Source organism: Anabrus simplex, chromosome 1 (genome assembly GCF_040414725.1).
Source record: "Anabrus simplex isolate iqAnaSimp1 chromosome 1, ASM4041472v1, whole genome shotgun sequence".
Classification (NCBI taxonomy): Eukaryota; Metazoa; Arthropoda; class Insecta; order Orthoptera; family Tettigoniidae; genus Anabrus; species Anabrus simplex.
Genome location: NC_090265.1, coordinates 1,563,588,131 through 1,563,612,091, shown reverse-complemented (window position 1 = coordinate 1,563,612,091; position 23,961 = coordinate 1,563,588,131). Strand labels below are relative to the sequence as shown.

The 23,961-nt window shown below is 39.3% G+C and overlaps 2 protein-coding genes across 3 annotated transcripts in view; one reads left to right on the top strand and one right to left on the bottom strand.

Moving 5' to 3' along the window:
• Nucleotides 1-773: 773 nt before the first annotated feature.
• NC2beta (negative cofactor 2beta) lies at nucleotides 774-21,797 on the bottom strand. Of its 2 annotated transcripts, none has more exons than XM_067153323.2 (4): nucleotides 21,598-21,797; nucleotides 20,802-21,050; nucleotides 20,291-20,454; nucleotides 774-933 (listed from the first exon to the last, which is right to left on the bottom strand). In XM_067153323.2, the coding sequence occupies exons 1-4, from the start codon at nucleotides 21,650-21,652 to the stop codon at nucleotides 817-819; spliced, it is 585 nt and encodes a 194-aa protein (XP_067009424.1). In that variant the 5' UTR covers nucleotides 21,653-21,797; the 3' UTR covers nucleotides 774-816. The 2 variants fall into 2 exon arrangements, with proteins under 2 accessions (XP_067009424.1, XP_067009425.1); XM_067153324.2 differs by having other exon boundaries at nucleotides 20,802-21,035; nucleotides 21,598-21,789.
• Nucleotides 21,798-22,143: 346 nt separating this feature from the next.
• The window catches only part of rictor (rapamycin-insensitive companion of Tor), a 540,306-nt gene continuing 538,488 nt past the window's right edge, over nucleotides 22,144-23,961 (top strand). The window contains exons 1-3 of the mRNA XM_067138126.2: nucleotides 22,144-22,233; nucleotides 22,317-22,361; nucleotides 22,451-22,613. Coding sequence (XP_066994227.2) covers nucleotides 22,170-22,233; nucleotides 22,317-22,361; nucleotides 22,451-22,613 — 272 coding nt within the window. The 5' untranslated portion in view covers nucleotides 22,144-22,169. The remainder of the gene's footprint in view (nucleotides 22,234-22,316; nucleotides 22,362-22,450; nucleotides 22,614-23,961) is intronic.

Below are 23,961 nucleotides of genomic sequence, written 5' to 3'. Positions count from 1 at the left end.
GCGAGAATGTTTTTGAGGTTAGGTGCGCACCTGAAAGTGACTATGGGCCTTTTTGTGAGAAGATCATAGTTGTAGGGTGAGGATGCAAGTTAACTGAATGCTTGTTTTAAAACAGGATTGATTATGTGTAGACCAGGATGATATGTGGTTATGAAGATTACGGGTTAGGTTGATTAGTGTCTGGGGTAGAGTTCACGACTTGGGAGTCAACCAATTGGGTGGGGTAAACCCTAGTGGTAAAGGCCTTTGTCAGGTTATCACTGTACGAGACACAGGCTTCAGGGTTGAACAAATTAGCTTGTCCCTGATGGCAAGGCTGAATAGCAGAAATAGTTTCAATATGGGTGAAAACTGCTGTAATGTTCGTTGATCGGTTAGATGTGTACAGAGGTGTCAATTATATCATCCTGGAGATGGAGGTTGTGAAGAAATTGACTGTATCCCCAAATTTCTACTTCATTGGTATGTTTTTTTAGGAACATACAATCAGCATGATGAATGCTATCAAAGCAAGCACATTTGAAATTAAGTGCAATTACACAAATGATCAAAAAATGTGGTCAAATTTTTTTAATCTGGGGACTGTCTTCAGGAAACAGGACATCTGGTAACCTTGGTGTACAGTATATTGTAAAATTTACATTTCTGAAACGTGTCGTCCTAATAACTGACACACTTTCCCAGCACCATCAGTAAATGACATATTCCACTGAATAAAGAAACATTTTTTCAGTGTTTTTGGCATAAAGATCACCAATAACTGAACACAAGAATCTCTTAAAAGACATATGTTTTATTGGTGGCTATAATACAAAGTCAGGAGTAATCTTCTTGATCTAGGTCTTGATTGCTCTGCTGCATTGTGACCATCTGTGCTGCAGCTTGCAACTGTTGCCACTGTTGTTGTTCAGCAGCAGCTTGCTCCTCTCTAGCCTGCAACACAGTCAGGTTACAAGTAAATACTGAATTCCTTTTACGTCAACAACTGTACATGCAAAACAAAGGCACTGAAATATTAATTTTGTTCAAACTGTGTATCATCATGTGCCACACATTGTTTATAACGTTTCTGAAGATTTTTGAATGTACTGATGAACAAAGAGACAAAAAATGACATCTTTATGTTGCTTAAGCACTGTGCAGTTTTGTAATAAACCGAGCATAATACTGGTCTGTGCCACATAGACCACTATTGCTCTGTTTATACATAGGGAGTAGGCCAGCGGTTCTTTGTATCGTACCATGCATCATACAGCACGTGACAGCCTGCGGAAGAGACAACTGCAGAAGATGCTAACAGTATTGTGGTCGACACACCGTGGAGCGTTTGTTAGTGTGTTTGTGTGCTACAGAATGAAATGTACAGTAGCTCTGGTGACAGTGTTCGTACAAGTTGCTTTACGTCGCACCGACACAGGTAGGTCTTACGGCGACGATGGGATAGAAAAGGCCTAGGAGTGGGAAGGAAGCAGCCATGGCCTTAATTAAGGTACAGCTGCAGCATTAGCCTGGTGTGAAAATGGGAAACCACTGAAAACATTTTTCAGAGCTGCCAATAGTGGGGTTTGAACCCACTATCTCCCGAATACAGGATACTTGCTGCACTTAAGTGACTGCAGCAATCGAGCTCGGTGGTGACAGTGTTCAAGCCACATTGCAAGGTAAGGATGGTTCCCTTGTCGGCCTAATAGCTCCTTAATATTTCATGATATGAACAATTTTGCAGATAAGTACCTGTCTAAAACATTTCCATTTCAGAAATATTTGTATCTGGAACTAATACCGATGACTTGGAAGTGGAATGAACACGTTGCCCACTCAGCCAACGTATGAGTAATACATTGGATGAGTTATGCATCATGTTATCAGAGCCCAATCTATCCAGTACATGTAATGATACCACGCTGACTACATCAATCACGGAGGGAGATCATAGTACTGCTAACGTAAATGAACCCTAGCACGGAAGAAAACAGTTCCAGAATGAAGAACTGTGGGCACGGAACAATTGAAAAAAAAAAAAAAAAAAAAAAAAGTGATCAAGAAGGGCAGAATACATGAACATTAAAGGAAATGTAGATCCAAAGAAATGTCCCACCGTCAGAGCATGCCCGTGTACGTATGAATATTTTCGACACTTTGCACCTGAACACCAGCAACACCTATTTGACTCTTTCTATGCATTAGGTAGTTTCGACCTGCAGTCGGAATACATTTTTGTAATGGTGAAGGTTATCCCTAAGGCACGCGCATAAGTCTCTCATTGTTGCGCCTACCCCTCCTCTCCAGACTTGCTCTTCGCTCAAGCAAGCAAACCGATACAACACACGTAGCAACGGGCCGACGTTTACCAGACCCCCTCGAGCGGCTAAGGTAACCAGTCAATGCTCCTCCAACATAAGAGGTAAGCGATCTTAGACTCTCATTTTGAACACCCTACTTTCAAGGCACTGAGTACATCTTTTTCCTTTTTCCATTTTCCAGACTTCAGTTGACGCACATTGCATCTTATTTTCTTCATTTTTGATCTCGAACTCCCAGTAAAAATGAAGACACCTTTTTTCGGCTTTAACCATTGTTTTAAAGGAACTGGATATTGGCCTATAGCAGCTTCAGGCGTGATCAATCCTGTTTGAAGTGTTACTACTCCATGTCAACTACAATACGTGATTTCTCGTACCCGACTCGTATCTATGCAAGAATGATATTTAATTAGTTAACAATTCTAATTACCTTCTTCATTCAAAAGAATATAATAATCATTTTATGTTATGTATGAACATTCTTATTAATCAACTGGTAGCAATGATCTTAATTACTCCACTACCAGCTCTATGTTGTACCATATGTTTTTAACCTCTGTCAACATGATTGTGTGTTTTTCTCTTAGTCATGATGAACATTCTACGTTTTTCACACTAGTTTTAAGCCTATTTGATTTTCTACAATGTAAATGTTGAATCTTAGGGTACCATATATTTTAAGGATAGGTTCGGGGCTCTGACCTAACTTTAGGCTAAGATTTATTTCAGCTGATGATGCTTACGACAGTTAAGCGAAATATGTCCCAACTTACAACACCTGTTGTAATGTTTATATCCTAAATATAACAAAAAATAAGTATTGGAAAGGTGGTGTAAACTATTATTCTTATTTTAATCTTCATAATCTGATGTCCAATACGGTCTACAATGAGATTTATTACTTGTAATGACTCCAAGGGAGTCGAAACCAGTCTTCGCTTAATAAATTCAAAATATTTTACACTGTGTTGAATGGTGGAACATCCCTCAAACTCTATTATATTAGTTATACGTCAACACGGAAAAGGAAAATCATAACCTACGACATATAAATAATTATTTGCAACTACAGTATGAATTGCCTCCCGTAAGTCCAACCCCTCGTCCATGTCGTGGGAGGTGGGCAATGGCATGAAGTAGGGGATTGCCTATAGGGATGACGTACAGTGGGAACTGTGTGTGCCCCAGGACTACTACAGTAGCTGTGAAGGCCCTGCAGGCACCCTGAAATGTGACGGCTAACGGGGCACTGGTGAAATCCTCAATGGCAGATGCGGTGGAGAAGGAGACCTCTGGAATGGCAAATTTGGCAGACGAGGCAACCCTTTACCCTTGGGGTTGAAGAAATGGGGGAAACCACTGCCTTGTGGTGAAGAGGGATCTTCAAAGGCTAAGGGAGACAACCACTACAGAAAACAGCAGGCTTGGAGGCTCAGGTGGCAGCCTCACCACCAAGCTCGGGTGCTGTGGGCTACTAACTCGTGCATCTTAAATCCACTTATTAAAGAAAATGAAGAGAAACAAAACCAGATGGATACCTCAATGACGCACTTTGGCCCAAAATGGAAAATGAGAATGGGTTGTTGGAATGTTGACAGAAGAAGGTAAACTAAAGCAGGTTGAGAAAGAGATGCAAAATTATGGCTTGGAAATTCTTGGTTTAAGTAAAGTGAATAGAAATTCTAAGTTCCCAAGGAGGGAATTAGATATTTTTCCACCAATAGAGCATGTCAAAAACAGACCTAAGACAAAATGCTGGTTAATAGAGCAAACGCCTGAAAAGCCTAACATCTGTTCTGTTTTTGACATGCTCTATTGGTGGAAAAATATCTAATTCCCTCCTTGGGAACTTAGAATTTCCATTCGGAATTGCTAGGCGGGCAATAATTCCATTGTGGAGTTTTATCTCCCGTATGCAGTTATCAGACTGTGCCTCTTATATAGGCTTCTGATAAGTTCACCTGCATACACCCCAGCATCAGTGGGTAGGGTCTGACACATCCTACTCTGATGAGTCTAGTGTCAGACCTAAGATGAAACGCTGGTTAATAGAGCAAACGCCTGAAAAGCCTAACATCTGTTCTGTTTAAGTGAAGTGAGGTGGTGCGATTTTGATACAACGCACAGCATTGGAATGGAATCCGCAAGGGGTACAGAGGAGAGGTCGTCCTAGGAAGACCTGGAAGAGGACTGTAGAGCAGGAGGCTCCTGAAGCAGGGAAGACTTGGAAATTAAAGCATTGGCAAGTCGACGACCACAATGGAGACATTTCACGGATGCCCTATGTTCCAGTGGGAACGAGAGGAATTAAGCCAAGACAGTATGAATTGTTTCTTTAGAAGCAAGGGGGAGAAAAGGAACAGAGAGGTGCGGTACCATACAGTAACCAACAGAATAATTAGTGCCATAACAGCTAACACAGATATGCTGACAAATTGCTTGTTATTTCAAATCATGGACTGAAATTTCAAGATAATAAACCACATGATACAAAATTGTAGCGTCAAAATTTATAAACAAAATAAAGCAACTTACCGTAGACGGGCAGTCATTTTTATTCCTCTCAACACGATCTCAGACTCCAAGCAGTTGTTGCCACAAACAAACACTCAAATAAAATCCCACATTGTTTTCAGGCATTGTAGAGAGTATCACCTTGACATTCTAAAGCAGAGTTGCTAAATTTACGTCGTGAGTAATGATCAGCAAGAGAAAATCTGAAGTAAGGCGCATTGGTACTATACGGTACCGCACGACGTTACCGGGTTAAGGCCTCTTCTATGTATTCCATAGTGTACCACTTCCTCTCCAGAATCTGAATTGTTCCTTCGGGTAATAAAGAACCTTTATTTTCGATCTTCTCCAGATGTCTGGGATAGCTGGTGGTGGTGATTTTTTGTTTTAAGAGGAAGTACGAGGTAATCATCCTCCCTGAACAAATTAGTGGAAAAGAAATTTAAAATAAAAAACAAAATTATTTATTCAACAAAGGAATTTGGAAACGCAGTACAAAATAAAACAAAATAAAATTATAGAATTAGGTGGAAAAAATTACCAACGAATCAAAAGGCAATGTGCATTCTCTGAGTAACAGTACACTTGTAATTTATATACCCTTGGTAAGTCCACTGTCGCACATAAAGTGGATGACGAGATCAGCAGTAGTCGCGTCATCGGCTAGTATGCGTTTGAGTGTTTCCTGCAGGCTGAGGCTCCGTCTTAGGCGAGAGAGATCGGCACACTCTGTGAGGATGTGGGCCACGGTTAAGTCGGCACCACAAGAACACACTGGGGGTTTTCCCTCTTTAGGTGATAAGAGTGTGTAGATCATAAATGACCTATCTCAGCCTACACAATACTATGGCCTCTCTCCGTGAAAGTCGGAAAGAGGACCGCCACATTGTAGTTTTCTTAATTGCTCTAAGCTTGTTGGAAGTATGGATTGCTAGCCACTCCGATTCTCAGGACGACAAAATGGTTTGACGTAACTGAGAACAAATATCCTTGGCAGGTATACTGACAGGTCTTGGAGGTAAAAGTACAGCTTCCTTTGCAGCTTCATCCGCAAGTTCGTTTCCCGCAATCCCAACTTGGCTTGGAAGCCATGCGAAAGTGATTCTGTTGCCAGCATCACTTAACCTGGCTAGAAGGTCATGTATCTGCTGTATCAGTGGGTGTTGCGAGAAACAGGTTTCAATGGACTGCAGAGAGCTTAACGAATCGGTACACATAAGAAAGTGGCTTCTTTTGTCATGCAGCGCAAACTACAGAGCGTCTAAGATGGTGTAAAGCTCTGCAATATACACGCTACATACTCTAGGAAGCGAGATCATCGTGCTCATATCATCAATGACGAAAGAGCAACTAACACTATCTCAGATTTTACAACCATCTGTGAAGATATGTCTCGCAGCCGGATATTGGTGAACAAAGTCTTGGAAATACCTCCGATAAATAGAGGAATCCGTGTTCACCTTGGATCCATGGAGCAAATCCAGACGTATATCCGGTCGCGGAACCAACCACAGAGGCACGTACCTAAAAGTTTGTTCAAGACAACCACCGATATCGATATTCAAATTATGACACAAGCTATCAATTCGAAACCCAACCGATCGTGTGGCATTCGGCTGGTCTTGGCACTTCTGGTGGTATTGGGTATGATAGATGCATTGATAGCTTGGATGTAGCGGCATTTCATAAATTTTGATAGCGTACGTGAGGAGTAACTGCTGCCTCCTTATCCATAAAGGTGGAACTCCCGCTTCAGCGAGTAGGCTGGGAATGAGGCTAGTACGGAAAGTTCCCATTGCCAGCCTAACTCCACTATGGTGAATACTGTCTAAAAGGCTCGGCGTAGATTCTGATGCTGAGCCATAAGCCGCACTTCCATAGTCAATTTGGGAGAGGATGGTCGCCGTGTAAAATCGTAGCAGTACCGCACGGTCAGCCCCCCACAAAGTGCTGCTGAGAAACTTAAGCATGTTAAGTCTCTTCATGCAGGTGACCTTCAACTGACGGATGTGGGGCTGCCACGTAAGTCTCTTATCAAAATGGAGACCCAGGAATCTGCAGGTGTCAACCACTGGTAAGACACTGTCTGGGATAGACTCCAATTCTATGCATTTTTTAATAGGCGTGTCCAGCTACCTATGAGCATGTCTGATGTCTGTTTTATGTGATCGTTGAAGACACTATTTGATCCAGCTGCCTTTTTGTTCCTAAGCTTTGATATAATCTCCTGTATGTTTTCCTTAGTGAAGTAGGGTTGTTTTATGGTCTTTGTGCTTCTATTTATGGTTGTATATGCTTGGTGGTTACTTTGCTTGTTGAGGATAGCGCTGAAATGGTTATCCAGGTGTCTGTGCTTATATTCCCTGCAACGATTAGTTTTCTTGGTCTCAGTGTTATGAAATGTCTCAGTGTTTCTTCAGCCAGTTTTTCTCCTTCAGCTTCTCCTTCTGCTCCAGTGACCTTGAGTTTACCAGAGACTTGTTCTCAAATGGAACTGTCGCTTTGCTGACATCGACCTTTCCATTGAAATGCCAAAGCAAATTCACATTCAGAATCCACTAAAGTGGCAAACAGTGCATCAATGCAGTCTCCTTAAGTGGATAGTAATAAACAATCTTAGAAAAAAAAAAAAAGAATAGTGTTTTAGGTTAATCAGATGAACTTCTTATACATCCTAGAGAATCACACAGCAGATGTGATTGTATATCTAGTAATTTTAATTATTGTATGTGATTGATTGTATGTCTAGTAATTTTAATTATTGTATGTGATTGATTGTATATTTAGTACTTTTAACTGTTATATGTCAGTGATGGTTTGTTATATAACGTCTTGCCATACAAAATAAATAAATAAAATATTATAATACTGAGCAGATGGACAGAATATTTTGAAAATCACCTCAAGTTTAGAGTTTCTTCTAATCGCTGCAGACTGTCATTTTTATCTTGCTGGTCCAAGGTATTCGTAAGGTTCAACACCAATACCACATTCAAAACACATGTACTGGTAGTCTTTTCTACATTCAGCAGAGACCAGGTTTCAGAGCTGTAGGTCACAATGCTACAAACAAAGTTTTTAATGAAATGTTTTCTCATAGTGGTGATCAGGAGTTCAATGTCAGTAGGTTCCTCTCCTTACCAAAACCATCTTTTGCCTGAGCTATTCGAGAATGGACATCCTTCTTAAACGTCCCATCACATGAAATGATGCTTCTCAAGTACCTGAACTGATTTCTGGGCCAATCTTTCTCCTTCCAAACAAAGATTGGCATTCTGGTTACCATCTTGTGAACATTTCTTTATCTTGGTTTTTATTTTATTTATCTTCATGCCTCACATTTTTCTTAGACCATTCATTTTCTTTAATGAGTCCTCTAGCTCTTTCTCACACTCTGCTATCAGAGCAATGTTATCTGCAAAACAAACTGTTTGGTACAATTTACCTTTTTAAATCCTTGGGTGCATGTGGCAGTCGACTAATTGATTCTTCAGTGTGTATTTTAAATAACCTTGGTGATAGACCACATCCTAGCCTAAAATATTTTAAAATTTTTTTGCTTACCCCACTCTCTGTTAAGTGCTGTCTGGTTCTTGTACAGGTGGTAAATGGTTTTTCTGGACTACTCGTATAGTCAACTTTTAGGTCTTTGAGGCCTTCGAACAAAATATTCCAGTTAACATTGTCAAAGATCTTATATATATCAATGAAAGTCGGCCCCCGCGGTGTAGGGGGCAACGCGTCCGCCTGTTACCCAGCGGCCCCGGGTTTGATTCCCGGCTGGGTCAGGGGGTTTTAATTGTAAATGATTAATATCCCTGGCCTGGGGACTGGGTATTTGTACCATCCTTAACGTTCCTATCCTCACATTGAACACTCTACACTTCCTCCATTCCAATTTCACGCAGGTTCATATAACATGGTGCAAGTAGGTACAAAAGATCTCTATAGGTCGACACCCCAAACAAATAACTTTAAAAAAAAATCAATTAAAGCAATTAGAATGTTCTTATTCACTCATACAATAGGGTTTTTTCAATAATGTTCTGAGGTTCAGTATTACTTCTTCTGTGCCTCTGTTTCTTCTAAATCTGAATTGGTCTTCTGAGAAATTTTCCTCTACTTTTCTTTTCGTACGGTTGTACAAAATTCTCGTTATAATTTTGGAGGTACGAGTAGCCTGAGGCTTAATATTCTGTAATCTTCACATTCCTGTGTATTACTTCTCTTAGGGATAGGTATCAGTGAATTTTCTTGAAATATTTCAATATTTCTCCACTAATATTAATGTGGTTTACTAGCTAGTATAGCAATGCGTTTGCTTTGTTCCCCGGTACCTGTAGAATTTTGCTAGGAATTAAATCTACCCCATGAACTTTTCTATGGTTTACCTCAGTCAAAGATTTATTGAATTCTTCCCTAAAAATAGAGGGTCTGAGTTTATCTTGTTCAACCTCAGTTTCTATTTCTACTAAGCTATTATCTAGTTGCCCTTCATACAGATCTTGAACATATGCTTTCTATTTTGTAACTACCCGATTCTCTCCTATTGTGACATTTCCACTGTTGTCCTTTATTATACTCAGCAGCTTTATCTTCCTTTGAAACTGACTATGGGTCTTCTGAAAACCCTCTCTTGGTTATTATCTTAGGATCTCTCTCTCTTTGCATTTACTTTCAATCTATTCTTCCTTTTTCGTTTTTTGTTTCTCAGCGATTTTTATTTCTTAGCTTCTTGTACCCTTCATTATTTTCCTTGCTTTTGGCAATCTGGTGTACAAACATTAGATTAAAAATATCTTGTGTAATCCAAGGTTTGTAGGCTTCTTTTTCAAAACACTTGTCTGCTGCATCTGTTATTTGCTTCTTGATGTCTTCCAATTTCTCTTTAATATTATTTCCAGCAAGTCCGTCAGGATCAATTTTGTCATTAATTTCTTCCTTAAACTTGGCTATCTGTTTGTCATTACTTTCTTCAAGTTCGCCTTTTTACTGTTCTTTTCCTAAGTTTTAGTTGGGTTGTCATCAGCACACGGCTTTTTTTTTTTTTTTTAAATGACTGAGGTAGTATTCTCTGACCATCATCATAATCTAGTTAATATCTATGACTGTTTCCTGGGATTTTCTGTGTGTATCACCTCTTTGCCTGGTTGAAAGAGTATGCAGGCACGCAACTTTGACAAAACTCAATGAATCTGGTCTCCTCACTCATTTTTTTAGCCAGGACCAAACTCGCCAACTGTGACACATTCGCTGCCTTATCTTACAATTGCATTCAAGACTCTCAAGATGATGAGATTTTCTTTGTTGATGACTTTCAGCAACACTTCTTCCACATGGTAAGTGCGTGCAAATATGGACATTTAAAGATGGATTAGTACTGTATCTCTATGCTCTGCCTTTAACTTGATGAGCAGTGTTCTTTTACTGTATCCCCAAATATCCGATACTGTTCTAGTTGCTTTGTTAATATGGATCCAATGCCTCCAGTTCCATTTGAAGGACCAGGGTACACAACTTTAAATTCTCCACTCCACAGATTTCTGCTGTCTCATTTCACTTAATCGCATCTATTTCTAGTTGCTTCATTTCGTTCTTTACATTCTCTAGTTTACCATACTTCAGGAACTTCATGTTCCATGTCCCAATTCTGCAGAGTTTATTTTTTATCTTCTCCTGTATACCATACCCCTCTGGAGATCTGAGCAGGGGCTATTATATTTGACATTCCAAGACATCATACCGTTTGTTCTTGGATTATCACATGGATCTTTAATGTGGTTGTTTCCCCTTGCCTTACACATTCTATGCTGTGACTTACAACAGGTTCATCTGCCTTTAGGGAAGATTTCTCCTTCCAAGGGCAATAGTGTACCCTGATCATCTACCCACTCATCCGTCCGAAACAAGGCCATTGGCTAGATGGGAGAGGTCTCCTTTATCTGAAAGTTACTTGGTCATTAAAATTAATATCTGCCTCCATTTCAGAACAGATACCTTTTACTCCTATCAGCCTGAGTACTGGGCTGCTTCTTTCACTGCCTATGCCGTTCTGAAGTTTGTCTTTTTCACTTCAGTTGCAGTTGAGATCTTGTCATTACGCTGAGCTATTTGGCCCTCCATATTTGCATCTCCTGGGGAGAGGGTGCACCAACATTGTACAGACACCAGGAGTTGAGTTCCTCTTTGTCAGCAGATCAATTTCAGGGCACCCGAGCCAGCCTATGTAATAGCCTATTATCTGCCACCTGGGGACGCATCCTCTAGATGTTACACTATGGCAGTGAAATTATGCTCGAGGATGTGGAGAGGACTGTAAATTAACTACAATGTCAGGTTATAATAAAGAAGCAGACCATTGCCAATTCACTTGTAGGTGCTCAAACGCCATTAGACGTATTCAATAAGGTGCGAGGAACAAGATAAGGTGTGAAAATACAGCGTTCTTGTACTGTTACTAAAATAATTTAATACTGCACTAAATATGACTGAGTGCACATGTCAACCATGTTTATGGAGTGACTGAGAAGTGTAAGTCTGAACTTTCACTATTGCACATGCATGGCAAATTTTATTAATTAGCAATTTATTAGGAACAATAGATCGTTCAATCAATCAATCAATCAATCAATCAATCAATCAATCAATCAATCAATCAATCAATCAAGATTGGCATTTAGGGCAATCCCCCAGGTGGCAGATTCCCTATCTGTTGTTTTCCTTAAATGATTTCAAAGAAAATGGAAATTTATCGAACATCTCCCTTGGTAAGTTATTCCAATCCCTAACTCCCCTTCCTATAAACGAATATTTGCCCAATTTATCCTCTTGAATTCCAACTTTATCTTCATATTGTGATCTTTTCTACTTTTGAAGACACCACTCAAACTTATTCGTCTACTGACGTCAATCAACGCCATCTCTCCACTGACAGCTCAGAACATACCACATAGTCAAGCACCTCATCTTCTTTCTCCCAAGTCTTCCCAGCTCAAACTTTGCAACATTTTTGTAATGCTACTCTTTTGTCGGAAATCACCTAGAACAATTCGAGCTGCTTTTCTTTGGATTTTTTCCGGTTCTTGAATTCAGTAATCCTGGTGAGGGAACCATACTCTAGTTGGGGTCATACCAGGGACTTGCACCTTCTCCTCTACATCCTTACTAAAAACCAAACCAAACCCCATGGCACTACAGCCCTTGAAGGGCCTTGGCCTACCAAGCGACTGCTGTTCAGCCCGAAAGCCTGCAGATTACGAGGTGTCGTGTGGTCAGCACGATGAATCCTCTCGGCCGTTATTCTTGGCTTTCTAGACTGGGGCCGCTATCTCACCGCCAGACAGCTCCTCAATTCTAATCATGTAGGCTGAGTGAGCCTCGAACCAGCCCTCAGGTCCAGGTAAAAATCCCTGACCTGGCCAGTAATCAAACCCGGGGCCTACGGGTAACAGGCAGGCACGCTACCCCTACACCATGGGGCCGGCTTTTACATCCTTACTACAACCCCTAAGCACCCTTATAACCATGTGCAGATATCTGTACCCTTAATTTACAATACCATTTATGTGATTACCCCAATGAAGATCTTTCCTTATATTAACACCTAGGTACTTACAATGATCCCCATAATGATCCACATCAATGCACTAATTAAAACTGAGAGGAATTTTCCTATTTGTGAAACTCACAACTTGACTTTTAACCCCGTTTATCATACCATTGCCAGCTGTCCATCCCACAACATTATCGAGGTCATTTTACAGTTGCTCACAATCTTGTAACTTATTGATTACTCTATACAGAATAACATCATCTGCAAATAACCTTGGGCTGATTGCAGAAACGATGACTAGTTTTAAGACTTAGATATTGTCTACCTAAACAACGTCTAAATCGTTCACGATCTTCCATTGCATAAACAATGTTCAGTCGATGTTTAACTAGACATCCCTTAAAGTTTCAATTTTGGTTTGGAAATGGAGACAGACGTATCTTTCATGCAACTCTTTGCTTGTCGCAACCAATGACATTCGTCGGTGCGCGCGCCGAACACCAGTCAGCTGTTTGTCTTCCTACACATTACTCAAATATGGCTGAGCATGACTTGCCCACAGATAAGAGAATCGCTTTCGGTGGAAATTAAATCTCATAATATTATCGACACTAAAGCGACACGCCACCGTACGGGGAAGTGTAGCTTTTATTATAGCGTTGTTACAGTGAATGTAATCTACTCATAAATACGGTAGCTTCGACGAAGGGAAGATGAAGCAATAGTACTGTGTAACCGAGTGTGTTGTACGGGCCATATAGATGTAGCTTGCATTCTGGAGATCGTAGGTTCGAAACGCATCATCGGCAGCCGTGAAGATTGTTTTCCGTAGTTTCCCTTTTTACACCAGACAAATACTAGGACTGTTATTATGGCCACGGCTCTTCTTGCCCAGTCCTCTTTAAACCATAATCACCACCACTTGCCTTTTCCTATCTCATAGTTGCCGAAAACTTACCGTATACAATTATATATATATAAAAATCCCATACAACCTACTTTTTAGTTTTCACTATTATGTGTGTTTACTTGGCAGTAAATATAAGTGAATCCCTCCTGGTTGATGTATGTGACAGCCCTCAGGTGATCGGGACACGTAATTCTGATAGGTATGTAGTCGAAGTGACCTATAATTCCACGGAAATTACCCCATGTACATAATAAAATATATCGGTTGCCAAGAATTGTATTCAAGTTGACAGTTACCGGACTGTCACTTTGTCAGTCTCAAGAAACAAGTCTCTCGTAAACCAAAATCTTATTTTACGATTATCTCCCCATGCATGTCAAACGAATTGCTGCGATTTAGCATCGGGCGACCCACAGAGAGGCCGTCGGACTAACCTTTCTTCCCGGAATCGTCTCAACATAATACAAATTACATATTTCATGGTACATAACCTCTGATTGTGATTCACTCCTCTCATTTGAGGTTGAACAGTGCTCTCGGCAGTGTTTAAACATGACCGGTTGAACATCGGTTTTAGACAGTGTCTAAGTGATAAATAACGTCTCTGCAATGCGGCAGCCATGCTTAGGCATTGTTTAACCGTAGACATCGTCTAAATACCGTTTCTGCAATCGGCCCCTTATCTCTAATTCCACTTTACTCATATTATTTATATATATAAGAAAACAAAGGTCCAATAATACTGCCTTGAGGAATTCCCCTCTTAATTTTTACAGATAAAGCTACTCTAATTCTCTGAGATCTATTTTGTGTAAATTCTTCCCAACTCTTCTTCGTTTCTTCTCCTACCACCTTCGTACATCTCCATTTACTGTTGAGATACTTCCGTTTGCTTTCTTCTGTTTGATCTCTGTTCCATTCTCGCCAGGCTCTTTTCTTTCCTTTCACTATTTTCTTCACTTCCTCTTTCCACTGCGGTGTCTCCTTTTCTTTCACTCTTGTAGAAGTCCTGCCACAAGCACTCTCTGCTGCACTAACAAATTCCTTTTTAAAATTTGCCCACTACTCTTCTACATTTTCCACTTCAGTAACTGGGATTTGTTGCTTCAAAATTTCCTGAAAATCTTCCTGTACATTTTTGTCTTTCAATTTCCACACTATTACTTTGCTTTCTCTTAGTTTTTCCATTTTTTCCAACTGTAATTTTGCTATTACAACTCTATGGTCCCCATCAAATGTTCTCCTGGTAAAGCTGTCACATCCATCAACTTCCTTTGATTTGTCCTTTCCACTAAAAAGTAGTCAATTACTGATTTTGTTGTTCTGTCACCCCACCCATATCTCGTAATTTTCCTGCGGTTTTTCTTTCGAAACCATGTATTCCCCACTATAAGTCCATTCCTTTCACAGAAGTCCACCAGTTCCTCTCCTTTGCGATTCCTTTTCCCATATCCATATGGTCCAATGACTTCTTCCTTTCCTTGTCTGTCGTTTCCGACCTGTGCATTCAGATCTCCCATAATAACCACTTCCACACCTGAAATTTCTTCTTTCTAATTTCTCCAAGAACCCTCAATATCTTCTTCACTGTTTCCCGTCTGTGGTGCACACACTTGTATGAAGTCCATCACTTCATTCTTGACCTTTAGTCTAATTTTCATTAATCTGTCACTCACACATTCTACCACTTCAACATACTCCTCCATTTGCTTTGAAATGATTCGTCCCACTCCACTGACTGCTTCTTGGCCACCACTCCAGTATAATATGTATACTTTCCTCAATTTCTTCCTTCCATTACCTTTCCATTTCACTTCACTCAGCCCCATCTATTCCACCTTCTCCTTCTCCATGAAATCTACTACTTCCTCCGCCTTTCTTGTCAGGGTCATAAGATTTGCTGTTGCTATCTAGATGTTGGTTACTGGTCGCCTATTTCTCACAGTTCCCCTAGTACCCTGAGAAATGCAGGTCGCTTTAAGCAGGGGACGCCCTAGCCTTTTCCGAGGGTTTTTCCTAGTACCTTACCATATACAGGCTATTATTTCGATGGGGTCGCCCCTCCCAAAGGCATTTTATACCTTTTGCCCGGTGTTATTTTAGGCCGCTCCACTGGAGTACAGATGCCTTTGTAGCCGCTCCTCTGGAGTACAGATGCTACAAGTTTCCCCACTTCCGCTACCGATGCCATACCGAAGTCCACCTTCTCTGCCACTGATGCCGTTGGGGTCTTCACCCTTACCCTGGGCTTGGGCCCTCCATGTTTATTGCTCGTTCCAAATCATGTAACAGCGGACTTAGGCCTACCACTCGGTTGCTGTGGACTGCCATATGGGTTTGTGACACCATGAAGAACAGAAGGCTCGCATGCGATTCAACGCTAATCCAGACTCTGCTCGCGCATAACACTACGTGTTGGTCAAACTAAACATTTGATCTCCGATGCAATTGATGCAACTATGGTGACAATAATGATTTATCATTTAAATTAACAGTTTTACAGTATTTACATGTTAATCTGGAGCACCCAGTGACTCAAATATGTATTAATATTATGTAACTAGCATATATATATCTAGGTTATATTAGCCGAGCGGTCTATAAAAACGGCAGGCGGTGCGGGGTGCGTCCATTAAAAAGGTACAAGGGAGAACACTGATTTTAAACTACCTACGTTCAAACATATCCTAATTACAATATGTTATTACTAAGCACAAACAAAAATGAAAATTGCAAGTTTGAAATTCACAAGAACTACTCAAATGCGTAGACAGATTATTATTAGTACTATTCTAGCCGATTGTGCTCTAATAGATACACACACAAAGATACACACGAATATAGCAGGCAAGATACTATCTAAATATGTATACTGTATTTATACTGCAATTCTCAACTGAAATGTGGCTGGATTACTATTATTTTTCCTACTACACAGGACAGAGAATAAAAGTGCCCTTAAATGCTGAAAAATAAGAGGTTGTCTACAATAATTTCTGTCAAGAGTCTCCTTAACAGCAGTGTTAACACTTAACATTCGTCAAAGAAACTGGGCTTAAATGCAATCTGAAATGAAACAATGTATAATACAGAACAAATTATTCGTTTGTCATTAGCTGCACGTAACAAACAGCTATGTCAGTTATTACAAGATATTAGAATCATTCCGTATTGACGGTTTTCACTTTACAATGGCGAAAAATGAAAGTATCCTCCAAATCAATACATCATATATTCCGTCATTAGACGGAATAAACAAGATCAGACATGTTTCGGCTCGTTTGAGCCATCTTCAGTGATAAAAATTAGGGGGGTTGGAATAATTTACATAATATGATTTGAAAAAATGCTAAAAAACATAATGAAAGCGCAAATGAAAAAACAAACAAAAGAGAGCCTATACGGAAACAAAATTAGCACAAATATACAATCTTTACATCAATATGCAGAGCAAAAAACAACTTATTGTGACAAAATTCAGTGAAACAGGTGTTAATTTGAAATAATAATAGATACTAAAAACTGCGTTAACCTAAGAAACAAGGGAATGAGAAAACAAATGATGTAGATGGAAATGAATAATAGTAGCACATGGTGAGGTTGTGGACCTCATAGTTTACAAACTATTGGTTTATAAAAATCACAAAACAGTTTGAAATCGCTGTCAAAATCATCTTAGTGGAATCCCATCACCTCAAATTGGTCAGGAGGAGAGCGGGAGCAAACATTTTGAGAGAAACCAAGCCTGAATTAACCTGCAGGCGAAAAGCCTGTGATAAGGAGAAAAAAACACCATGAAATTTAAGGCTTTAGAAATAGCAGCATTCTCAATATTTTCTCAATCTAGCGGTCCCTTTCTTCATTATTGTTTCATAATGTTGGCTGGTGTTTTGCCTTATTATAGAGGGGTCGGAAGAGCCGCATATAAAAATATGAGAAGCTGTGTTAGGTGGAAGACAGATGCAAGGCAAAACACCAGCCAACATTATGAAACAATAATGAAGAAAGGGACCGCTAGATTGAGAAAATATTGAGAATGCTGCTATTTCTAAAGCCTTAAATTTCATGGTGTTTTTTTCTCCTTATCACAGGCTTTTTGCCTGCAGGTTAATTCAGGCTTGGTTTCTCTCAAAATGTTTGCTCCCGCTCTTCTCCTGACCAATTTGAGGTGATGGGATTCCACTAAGATGATTTTGACAGCGATTTCAAACTGTTTTGTGATTTTTATAAACCAATAGTTTGTAAACTATGAGGTCCACAACCTCACCATGTGCTACTATTATTCATTTCCATCTACATCATTTGTTTTCTCATTCCCTTGTTTCTTAGGTTAACGCAGTTTTTAGTATCTATTATTATTTCAAATTAACACCTGTTTCACTGAATTTTGTCACAATAAGTTGTTTTTTGCTCTGCATATTGATGTAAATATTGTATATTTGTGCTAATTTTGTTTCCGTATAGGCTCTCTTTTGTTTGTTTTTTCATTTGCGCTTTCATTATGTTTTTTAGCATTTTTTCAAATCATATTATGTAAATTATTCCAACCCCCCTAATTTTTTTCACTGAAGATGGCTCAAACGAGCCGAAACATGTCTGATCTTGTTTATTCCGTCTAATGACGGAATATATGATGTATTGATTTGGAGGATACTTTCATTTTTCGCCATTGTAAAGCTATGTCAGTGTCACAATTTCGCCACTGCCCAACATAGAATGTGTTGCTATTGTCGTACGGAATGCTAAAGGCCTAACAGCTGCTTTGCGGCTCTTACCCGGGGGCTTAAGTCTTCCAGATCCTCCTTTGTTTGATCACAGTCGAATAGTTTCGTCACTAACTGGACCTAACCAACCCAGACTACTGGCTTTGTCACTAGCCGACATGATAAATTAATTCAGCTTTTCACACTGCTATTGCTGTACAGAATGCTAGAGGCCTAACAGGCACTTTGCAGAGGTGCCAACCTTTGAAGTGGATTATCAGTAATCGCCCTCCGCCACCCCGAGAAAAATTTCGAGTCAAATCAAAAGCATGCTCCTCCCTTCTTGATAATGACACCCGTTATGCCCTTCCATCTAGCAATATATTCGAAAGTATATCATATTACACAATAACATTTGCACACAACCTATTAGTTCTGTGATAAAATATTCCTTGTAGCTTGTTTCTCATGCAGAAGCAGGTTTTCAGTGTAGGTTTTCTGGAAGCATCCTTTCCACTCCGATGAAATTTTCGACTTCTGAAGCATACGAGATTCCAGTGCAGATGCTCTTAATGTAGGTCTCACTTCTTTCTCAATCTTTCTGTCAACTGTCAGTGCACTTAACATAGCAAATACAACATTATCGAAGGATTTATAGTGGAGAAGAGCAGCGCCTGAGCTCCTTCATTCACAATGAATTTTACAACGCTTATGGGTAGCAAAAGGAAATCACGATCGAATAAGTATCATTGTCAACTCACAAGCATTGAAATGAGGACGATTTAGGAGAAAGGCTCAATACTTTTGAGCCTTTTTCCTTCTTTTTTTTTTTTCGTTGAAAATTATTTTTCCTGATTATGTCGGCTTTTCCGTAATAATTTCCCCTTTGCCCGTAATTCCGTAATCGTGAGGTGAAATCCGTAATAATTACGGACAATCCGTAATAGTTGGCACCACTGACTTTGTGACCCTAACCTGGGGGCTTACGCCCCCAGACTCCCTTTACTTAATCACAGCCCAAACCAATCCGCTAGTTCATAAGTTTAAAAGTAGCGCCACCACACCTAACACTGTATTACATCTTAAGGTAGCAGACTGCCGCCCTTGCAACTACCGTAAGGCTGCTACCCTCCTTTCGATGAACCATTCGCTAGTCTGGTCTCTCAACAGATACCCATCTGATATGGTTGCACCTGCGGCTTGGCTATCTGCATCACTCGGACACGCAAGCCTCCCCACCGCGGCAAGGTCACATGGTTCGCAGAGGAGGAAATAATCTATAATGAAGATATATGTATGTATTAACTTTTAAAATTTTACATTTACAGAGGTAGTCTACCAAAACTCATGGAACAATAACCCCAAAAGGTCTTGGACTACCAAGGGACTGCTGCTCAGCCCGAAGATTAAGAGGTATCCTGTGGCCAGCGCAATGAATCCTCTTGTCTGTTATTCTTGGCTTTCTAGACTGGGGCCACAATCTTACTGACAGATAGCTCCTTGATTGTAATCATGTAGACTGAGTGACCCTTGAACCAGTCCGCAGATGCGGGTAAAAAGCCTTGACCTGGCTGGGAATCAAACCCAGGGCCTCCGAATAAGAGGTAGGCACACTACCCCTACACCACGGGGTCAACATGGTGATCCACCATATTCATTAATTTCTATCAAGAGTTACATGCGGTTTCTTTAATAATATGATAAATTTCGCACAATGTGCATTTAGTTGTTACAGAAACTTGTCAAAGAGTTTTGTCTTTTGTTGCACAATATCAGATGATATCGGTCACAGTAGGCTCCGCATAATTTACACTTGCAGTTATCGTCCGGGTCATGGTTTCTTTAATCATGGAGATTTCATTTACCAGGCGAATAAATTTTGTTTGCCAGTTGCTTTACGCTGCACAGACACAGATAGGTCTTATGGCAGCACAGCAAAACGAAACTATAGAATTCATACTAGGAACAAAATTGGCATCGAGAAATGTTATATAATGTGTGTGTTACACACTTGTTGGATTAAGATAACGGTTTAGAAATTTCATATTGATCGATCATACTATTGATTCAATTCAGATTTCATTTCCATTCAGTTGGCAGTATTACTGGAACTAGGAGAGCTCGCTCCTTATTCCTCACTCCCATAACACCAGGTATCACTAAAAGTTGCGCATACTATACTACCACCTAAGCAAGAATTAATATCAGATAAAATAGAGTTAATCATTTTAAATTTTTACATAGGGATCGTTTCATGATATCCAATGTACTTGGAGCTGAAATACTAAACACATCACGAACTCCTCACCTTAGCAAACAGTTCTTGCTGCTGTCGTAACAATTCTTCTTCTGGTATTCCAAGGTTTTCAAGCCTTGTACTTTGTCTTCGTCGCTTTGCTGCTACTGCCTTGCAGTCCCGTAGAACAGCCTCAGCATCTGCACGGTAATCACCAAAGCCAAGTCGGTCCAAAGCTGTGATATGAAATTCAATTAAATGATCATATATAGACCCAATAACTGTAGTTCTACCATACAAGTTCATTGCATACTGGAACACAAGGCAAATGAGCATAGTTCACAATATAATGGTGATTATTCATTAACTTATCAGCAATATGGCCACATCCTATTGCCAAGTAGGGCCTTCGTTTACTTAAAGCAACAATGCACTAAGACTTTGTATTTTGTATAACAAAGGGAGGCCATATGTACTTTCTTGACTTATCTACAAAAAAAAAAAAAAAAAAAACTGGCTACTGCAATTATTGAAAAGCTGACAGAGAAAATAAATAAATAATTAATAAGAAGAGACATGTTACCTTGCAAGACGTGTTCAGCATTAATAGTCTTTTTCTGCTGAGTGTTACAAATTTCATTAGCTTCTGAAGACAAAAGATGAATGAATTCAGTGCAGCAATTAAGAATGAGTTCTCGAGATTCGTTTGCGACTCTTATATTGGGTAGTATTTCTTTAATCATTTTATTGATAGAGGCTCTCGGTAAGGTAAGTTCATCGTCTTCAGAAGTAATTGATCCCGACGATGCCATTTCACCTGGAACAATTAAGTCTTCTGTAAATTAATATAAAAGTGCTCCAAACATACTATCTATATTGACTTGAAACCATCCTACTATAACTAAATTATACTATACTATTCAATTTTAAAAAGCCGAAGACGTGAAACAAACACTAGTGACAAGTAACAGCAATGACATAACCTAAACTAACTTTGAACATCTATTCTTATAAAGCGGAATAGAAAAACTTTGTCATTTTGCTCAAAAATGTCAAAACGAAGAAAGTGATGAGACTATAAGAAATATCATTTAAAACATTTACTGCGCCGAAATCTCACTGCACGCCACTCTTTTGTCAATCTTGAATTTAATAATATGGAGTAAATCGAGTGGGTAATCTGCAGTCATGGTCTGGTAAATACAATACGATCATCTTTGCATTCAGTGAAATGTCAAACATCTGTGGAAGGATGAACGGTATCAGCAGAATGTATCTTTCCAGTATCTGGCACTTCACTTGCTTTCTAAAACGTACATTTTATATATTACGGACATTTCACGACTAGTTCGTGTGAGAGTATGCATTTCTTTCCCTACCTTTGTGCGTAAACCTAATTCGTTCCATGTTGGAAACGATGTCTGTCAACTCCATACCATAACAGCTGTCAATTCGGACAAACGCCCCACTCCACTTTAATATTTACGTTTCCCACCAATTGATCATCTGTGCACACTGAAGGCTATTAATGACAATTCTGCGAAGGTCAGTAGTTCTTAGAAATAGGAAGAGAAAAACAAATGATAGTTATCCATTGATATCTGCACGCGTTGTGTAGCCAATCATCACATAGAAAATGTTACTAATTCAGGACTGTCTCCGGAGACTAAACTTAAACTTTACGTCACATATACTCAGAGCGGGTCCAAAATTATACTACTTGAAATTTTATTTGAAAGAGCGTTACTTAAATAGATTACATTTTCCACATTTTGTAAAAGTATATCATCTTGTTGGCTGTAGTCATGTGTGTATATAAGTGGTATGGAGTTTACGCACACGGGTGTTGTATCTTTCACATCAAAGAGTTTAACATGAATACGAGACGTTTATAGAGCACTATAAAACAAAAGTTAATCAATGATAAATAATAAAAGAATAGAAGGAGAAGATGGCGACGATGGCAAGTTGGATGATAAGAGGAAGGAGTTTACGTCCGGGACGTTCCATAAGGAGTAAGTAATAACCCTAATCTTGAGAAAAAAGTAGATTTTGGCTCCTCATAATTAACATATAATGCTTCATTTTTATGTTGCAGGTCGTCATGACAGCGAAGATGACGTGCAGATTGACTTTTCAAAAGGTTTCTATAATTTTTTGTTTTGAGTGGGTATATTATTATTTGAAAATTGCTATTTAAATGATATTTAATCATCTTACTTTGAATTCCAGGCGCCACTGAAAACGCCAGGGAAATTCTCATCAATGTTTGCAAAAAGCATGGCTTGTCAGAAGGCAAAAGATTTAATTACCTGAATGCACTTGTCAAGTTGATAACCAAGAGTGATGTTGGAGCCGGGGAACTTGGCTTCACTGTGGAGGAAATTCAGTGTTGGTAAGAATCTTTTAAGATTATTATTTCTCTATGTTTAGCATATGCATTCTTTCTTAGGACAGCCATGTCAGTCAATAGATCATCATATAAATATTTTGAGTGACATTTCATCAGGTCTTCTAATTTCCATATTAATATATTCATTGATAATATTTCTTTGATTTTATAGTGATAAAAGTTTATAATTAAAATGGATGTACTCGCTGAATCAGCTGTAGTGTGACTTCAGCCATATGTTACTCACTGACCCCATATATGGTTCATGATGTTGGTGTTTGTTTTAAGGTGTCAGACATCGTTCTCAACCCTGACCTTGCCCTGACTGTCATCGTGGCTACAGGTCATTGATCATTTTAATCATATCAGGGAATACCTCCGAATTTGCACATCGATAAGTTATTTATGCTTTTGGTGAACTCGAATGAGGTTACTGTACAGCCTTTTGTGCTCTGGTGGTGTTTAATCATTTGTAAATAGAACATTAATTAATTAGCATTTACTGATTTAGTATTTATTTCACTGAGCACAATTCAAACATACCTAATTATTCTGCAAGCCTCGGACCTATGGGAGTAATGGAGTCCCACTCCCATTTGACAGGCGAGGGACTCCTTGGAAACAACTTGGCGAATTCACAGAGGCTTGCAGACTGAACGTTGAAAGGCATAACAGTCTATAATGATAATGTATGTAATTATTCTACTGAGAATAATTTTATAAGTAAAATGATATCTAATTTATTAGTTTTAATAATAACTTAATAATAATAATAATAATAATAATAATAATAATAATAATAATAATAATAATAATAATAATAATAATATTTCCATGCACATTGTGCGAAATTCTATACTATATAGGCTTTGTAGCTGCTGTCGCTCATTTTGTATTGATGTGGAATGAGTTCATTGTCGTTTGTTTAGGTTATGCCCCGATATTTAAAGCTGTTAACAGTGTTCAGAGGTTTACTTTGGAAAAATATTCTGTGTTCAGGGGAGACACGTCCACCCTTTCTGAAAATCATGTGCTCAGTCTTTTCTCTGTTAACTTGTAAGTCATTGTTATCTGTCCAGTTCTCCAAAGCACAGATTGTATTTTGTAAATCTGTGATGTCGTGGGACCCCAGGATCATATCGTTTGCATAAATGTATATCTTTGTTTCCTTGAGTCTTCTCTAATTGCTTGAACAGCATCGTGCGTGACGATGTTGAACAGCAGGGGGCTGACGGGCGGTCGCCGTGGAGTGCACCGTTCGTCTGTTTCATGTCTGGAGATTGTTCCGTTACAAGTTATAAATCTCATTGTTGGGTCCATATTGAGCAACATATACCTTGTTATGTTGTCG